Source organism: Mirounga angustirostris, unplaced genomic scaffold (assembly GCF_029215605.1).
Source record: "Mirounga angustirostris isolate CCGP_5_RB_7025 unplaced genomic scaffold, mMirAng1.0.hap1 SCAF_2, whole genome shotgun sequence".
NCBI classification, from domain to species: domain Eukaryota; kingdom Metazoa; phylum Chordata; class Mammalia; order Carnivora; family Phocidae; genus Mirounga; species Mirounga angustirostris.
In genome coordinates this window covers 187,833,696-187,839,695 of record NW_026991710.1, presented here as the reverse complement: position 1 = coordinate 187,839,695, position 6,000 = coordinate 187,833,696, and the positions used below count along the sequence as shown (strand labels likewise).

Here is a 6,000-nt window from a genome sequence, read left to right as displayed (position 1 = left end):
AGATAAGTGTAGCCGAAGATGGAAAGCCTGTTGTTTCAAAGCTTCAAGCAATCTTTCCAGGGGTAGCTTTCTGAATATACTGTTCCTTTGTGTATTCTAGGAAACATTCTTTGTTATGGGAAAATCATTCACATTGAGCATTAACCCCTAATGCTTCTTCTTATAGTCATCTCTTTAGATGTATGACAACTGTATATAGTTTTTCTCAATGAAAAATAAGCAAAACACAGTTTTGCACAGAAACAACCTTAACGAAGTTTTTTCTTTTCTTTTAAAGCATGACTGTTACCTTTCCTGGTAATATCCATATCCTCTTCATCAAGGGAGTGTTGTGTAGGTAACAGGGGGAATTACTGGGCTTCTTCCGTAGCAGGCCCACAGTACATGATGGAGATACGACAGGAGAGTTCCACAAGCGTCCGGGAGGAGGGACTGATGACACATTTTCCTGGTTTGACTCAGTTTTTTAAAAAGCCACTTCCAAGGGCCCATCAACCAGTCAGCTAATCCACTTGTTCCAGCAGGAGGTAGGAGGTTGGAGGTGGGTGGGGGGTGGAGCGTGGGGAGGAGCGACACTCCGCTCGGGAATCCTTGCTTCCAAGTGTCGCCCTGCGTGTCACTCCCCCGCCCCTCCCCCCCCTCGGCCTCCAGGTCTCCTCTGAGCCCTGCCACCTAAACGCACACCCCCCGGCCTTCTGGGCCACCTCGAACACCTTCCCCCTTCGGACTCCTGGAGATTTCTCCGGCTAAGTCCAGCCAAGAGGGTTCCCCGGACGCGGCGCGAACTGCCCTCCTCCTCCCGCGTCTCCGCCCCCTGCCGGGGCCGCCGGGCGCCGAGGGAGGCGAGGGTGCCGCCGCTGTAAAATGAGCGGTGCCCGGAGGGTGGCCCGGAGCTGCAGGTAACGCGCGCCGGAGCTCGGGCCCGAGCGGGCTCCGCGCACGGTCCCCTTCGCGGCGCGGCGACCCTGGGGCTGCGCGGGCTGCGCGGGCGTCCCGGGCGGCTGGGGCGAGGCCAGCCCCGGCGCGGGTGGGGGCACTAGCGCTCCCCGCCTGTCGCGCAACGACGTTCCGGCGGCTGTTCCCGGGAGCGGCGGGAGGCGGAGGCGGCGGGGAGCCGGGGCCGCGCGGCGGGGGCGCCGGCTGCTTCAGAAGATGGAGAAGTTTCTGCAGATCGCGCCTCACTCTCTGGCCATCGTCCTGGGCCCGGCCGAGGGGCCAACGGCGGAGAGGTCCGGGGCCGCCCACCCCGCGCCCCCGGCCCAGCCCCGCCAGCTCGCCCGGCACCACATCGGCTACGAGATCTTCGCCGACTTCAAAGCCGAGAACATGCAGCACTTCTGGAACAAGAAGGTCACGGCCGCGGTGGCCGAGACCTTCTTCCTGGGCTGGATCGACGAGCAGGTCCTGCTGATCCAGGGCAAGGAGGAGCATCTGGAGGCGCTGCGCGAGGGCTGGACGCGCCGGGCGCTGCGGCCGCCCTCGGGCTTCCACATCCGCTGCCTCGGTGAGTCCGGCCGCCGCCCGCCCCCGTCCCGCCCCGAGCCCGCGCCCGGCCCCGCGACGGGCACGGCCGGCTTCCCCGGGCGCCCCGCGCCTCCCTCCGCCTCCGAGCCCCGGCCGGGGGAGGGGCCGGCGGGCGTCCGCCAGCGCGGGATTGGGGGAACTTCCTGGCACCTAAAACGGGGATTCGTACCTACGCCCCCCCCTCCCCGGCCCGCCCGCCGGAGCCTCCCTGGCGGCGCGGGCCGCGCGTTCCAGCGGGGCGGTGCCTGGGGCCGGCCAGGTAGGCGGTGGCGCGGCGGCGGTGGCGCGGCGGCGGCGGCGCGGGAGGCTCGGCGGTCGGCGGCCGCTCGCGGGTCTGCCGGGCTCACCCTTTCCGCGCTGCCCCGATCGGGCCCGGGAGGCGTGCGATCGCGGGAGAAGTCGGGAGAGGATTCTGGTAGCATCAGGTAGCGACGGGCTCCGCCGCGCCACGCGGCGGCGGCGGGCAGTTCAGGTGCGCGGCCGCCCCCGCTCCGTCCCCCGACGTCCTTTCGGCGGGCGACGACGCTGCCCCTCCGCGCGGCTCCCCGCCGGCTTTTGCCTGGGCCGGGGGGTGGGGGGTGGTGGCGCGTCCCGCGGCGCTGGGACACGGTGGGTGTCGTGCGCCGGCTTTTCTGGGCCAGACCGAGCTGTGGATTTCGTTTTAAATGTCTTGCCTCCCGTACACCTTTCTTTGGTTTTGTGTGTTTGAAGGGAAGAAGGGACACGAGGAAATCAGGGGGAAGTCTGATCCTCAACAAAAGAAGACTAGTGTAAGGGGGAAGAGAGCCGGATAGGTGGTAGTCGCTGCGCGCTTCCAGGGTTGCCTGACTTGCTGTGTTCTTTTCTTTTTTAATTGCACTCCTATATTCTTTAATCCAGATTGCATCTCTTTTAGAATATACTTTTTAGTTTTGCACCTTGGGCCCAGTGGTGGAAAACGTAAATGGTAAATAGGAGCGCTTAATGCAACGATTTCAAGAAAGAAAGCATTCTTTCCAGTACCACGGTTTAGAAATTCTTTCGTGACGTTTTGGGAGGAGGTCAAAAGTTCAAACGCTAAAACACTGTAAAGCCGCCTTTTTCGTTGCCCACTGTCGCTGTACTGCTTTCCTCTGACGGATTAGTTTATACCTGCTCCTGGGTCTTCCTCTATGCCTATCGCAAATCCATAGCATTTTTTATTTAGTGGTATTTTGTCTGTTTTTGTAGAGCAGAAATCTTTACAAAGCTTCCTTTGAATTGAGTGGACAAAAAACCCAGGAAGGCTTGCATCTTGTGTGTTTTGTAACCCGTGCTAAATTTCAAAAGGTGCTTTAATTTTTTTTTCTTTAGCAAAAAACCGTAGTGGACTACCTGTAATGAAGCTGCCTTAGTAAAGGGGCCAAGGTTAATGCCTCTGAGACTTGATCTGCTCTTGGAGGTAGGGCTGCAGCACGTCAGGAAGCAGGGGTATATGCAGTTATTTTTATGCCCTGTGTAGATGACAGCCTTTTAATGGTTTTCTTTTAAACTCGACTTCATTCTTAGTTTTCCCTTTTCATTTTTGAAAATCCCAAACATACAAAGGTAACATAATTCAAAAATCTTATATTGAATTCCCATGTACCCATCATCCAACTTTGAAATATATTAGGACATGGCCAATCGTATTTTGCCTCCACCCCTGTTCCCCACCTAATGCCATTTTGAAATCCCAGACATTGTATCAATAGCATTTGATTGGTAAATATTTCAGTTCACTTTTTTTTTTCTTTCATTTCAGCAGAATTTGTAAACTCCTAGGAATTGGGGATCTGTTCTATTAACCAAAGAGAAATATTTTGGCAATTTGAAAGCTTCCAAATTGCTGTCGTTGATTGACCTTTGTCCTGACCTGGCTGGGTAGCTTGAGCGGTCTTAAGCTGACTGGGGGGTGGAGGGGGGTTAGCCGCTGCATTGCTCAGCTCCGCTGGGGCACTCAGTACCATGATGGGGAGCATCAGGTAAAGGAGCAGAGTGAGGTCTGCTGGGATCCAAGTGGTCACTTTCTTTTGAGCTGCTTTGGGGCTTCAGAATTTCTGCTGGAATTCCAGTTGCATTTCAGTAATGACCGTAAAAATGCTGAATTGTTGGGAGAGAGTTTATCTGCTCTAAGAATTCTCTGTGGGAGCCTCGGTGTCTGTTGCAGGATCGAAGGTGCAAGCAATTCCAAATGACTTTTGCCTGTTAAGTCCAAAAGCATGTGGTTCTAACCAACTGTAAAATTTCAGGTGACAGTTGGACAATGAGGAGGTGATTATGGATTCAAGAAGGAGCGGGGGCTGGGGGGGAATAAGCAAGTCAAAGGAGAAGTTTTGATGTGGAATTGTCACATTCACTCCTTAGAAGTGACCTGCTCTGGGCGTGTAGAAAAAAAGTTCAGACTTTGGATTTCCAGGACCCTTCAAAGGGACATGTGTGCTCAGGAAAGTCAGGATGTTTCAAAGTTGTGCTGTATATTTTGAGTAAATCACGGTAAGTTAAATCCCGTACGTGTTTATTGAGTGTGTACTAATTGCATTCTCTGTGTCTCTCCCGAGATTGTAAAGACTAGCGGGGTGTGCCGTCTTTTTTGAGCGAGACTCCCACAAAACTGGGCAGTGCTTTGAAGGGAGCAAGGAGCGGCTCCTTCTGCCTTGTGAGCTGGTGGAGAGGTTTCCCAGAGATGAGGCTTGAGCTAGACCGTGTGCAGATGTGGGGCGCAAGGGGTTCGTTCAGAACACAACAGCTTTCCGACGCAGGCAAGAACATGAGCAGAGTTACCAGGTTGGGGAGCTCATGACATGTTTGGAAGCTGGCTGGTTTGGGTGGCTGGGGGGAAGGGTATGATCCAACAATGCGAAAGGAGGCTAGGCCCAAATGGAATGATGTAGAAGCTGCTAGTCGCTTTTGAGCAGGGAGAGGGGTGACATATTTGATTGTTGTATAAGGAGAATTCTGGGGACAGTGGGAGTGGTGGATGGCACTGGGAGGGGATTAGACACAGGAGCCCCACCTCAGTCCTCGGACACAGTTGTGGGGAGAGGTGATGAGAGCTGTATTAGGTGGTCACTCTCTAAGGTGCATCCCATGGTTCAGGGTTATTTCCTTAAAGAAGATAGCATCTTAGCTGGGTTGTGTCTGGAGGGCTTTCCAGCCCCAGCTCCTAGCCCACCGGCCTTTGGCCTTTGCGTGGAGCCCACATGCTCCTCCTCCTGGGGCTCATGTGGTTTTCCTACCCCCAGCCTTAGTCAGATCCAGTGGTCAATGCCATAGGGCCTCCTGACTTCATATGTCAGGGGGCATGGGTTAGTTCTCTGTCCCTGCCAGTGGCTCTTTGTATGTTCCCAGTTTAACCTTCGATATTCAAATACTTAGCTCCAAATATGCGATATGCTTTTTAGACTTTAAATCAGAACTTGTAGTTTATATTATAAAGTTGTTTAGAACTTATGGGCATCAAGATTTTATTCTATTTCAAAATCTTTATTGGTTTTCTCAAAAGGAGTTGCTCTCTTAAGGTGGTTTCTCCAAGTAGTAAAATTTTAGGACAGAATTGTGTTTTTTCTTTTTCTTTTTTTTTAGAGAGGGGAGTGGGGAGGGGAGAGGCAGAGGGAGAGAAAGAATCTTAAGCAGGCTCCATGCTGAGTGTAGAGCCCGTTGTGGGGCTTGATCTTACCACACTGTCATCATCACCTGAGCCGAAATCAAGAGTCACTTAACTGACTGAGCCACCCAGGCACTCCCAGAATAGTTTTTTTTGTTTGTTTTTTTGTTTTGTTTTTAGTATATTCTCCTGGGGCACCTGGCTGGCTCAGTTGGTAGAGCATGTGACTCTTGATCTTGTGGTCATGAGTTTGAGCCCCATGTTGAGGGTAGAGTTTATTTAAAAAAACCACAGGGGCCCCTGGGTGGCTCAGTCGGTTAAGTGACCACCTCTTGATTTTGGCTCAGGTTGTGATCTGGGTCGTGGGATGGAGCCCTGCATCTAGCTCCAGGCTCAGTGTGGAGTCTGCACCTCCTTCTCCCTCTGCTTCTCCCTGCTCTCGCTTTCAAATAAATAAATAAATAAAATCTTTAAACAACAACAACAACAAAACCAAAACCAAACAAAAAACATATTCTCCAAAAAAGTTTGCATAGGCTCCCCCAGAAGTTTATTGTGTTTATTTAAGTCAACTTAAAATTGAATAATATTCACCAACTGATGGTTGGGATTGATTCATGAGTGCTATGAAGCTTTTTGAAGGAGAGATGCTGATTCATTCAACAACTGGAACATCTCCCACTTTCTAGGGTCTATTCTGGGAACAGAGGTAGAGCATGGGTCAGACAAGAACAAAAGTCCCTGTACTTTCGGAGGTTCCATTCTAGTGGGGCAGCAGACATTTCAAAAATTCGACAAAGAAAGAAGAAGTTCATGGAGTTCCAAGTGCTGTAAAACTTATGCAGGTGATGGGCTCAAGAGTGATGAGGAGA

At 52.7% G+C, this 6,000-nt stretch overlaps 1 protein-coding gene across 4 annotated transcripts in view; it reads left to right on the top strand.

Annotated features, from left to right (window-relative positions):
• The first annotated feature begins 438 nt into the window (after positions 1–438).
• Positions 439–6,000, top strand: part of STOX2 (storkhead box 2) — a 223,255-nt gene continuing 217,693 nt past the window's right edge. For 3 of the 4 annotated variants that reach the window (XM_064585701.1, XM_064585702.1, XM_054508559.2), the window contains exon 1: positions 439–1,504. In XM_064585701.1, coding sequence (XP_064441771.1) covers positions 1,153–1,504 — 352 coding nt within the window. In that variant the 5' untranslated portion in view covers positions 439–1,152. Of the gene's footprint in view, positions 1,505–1,853; positions 1,997–6,000 lie in introns of those variants that run through there. The other variant, XM_064585703.1, reaches the window with a different exon arrangement.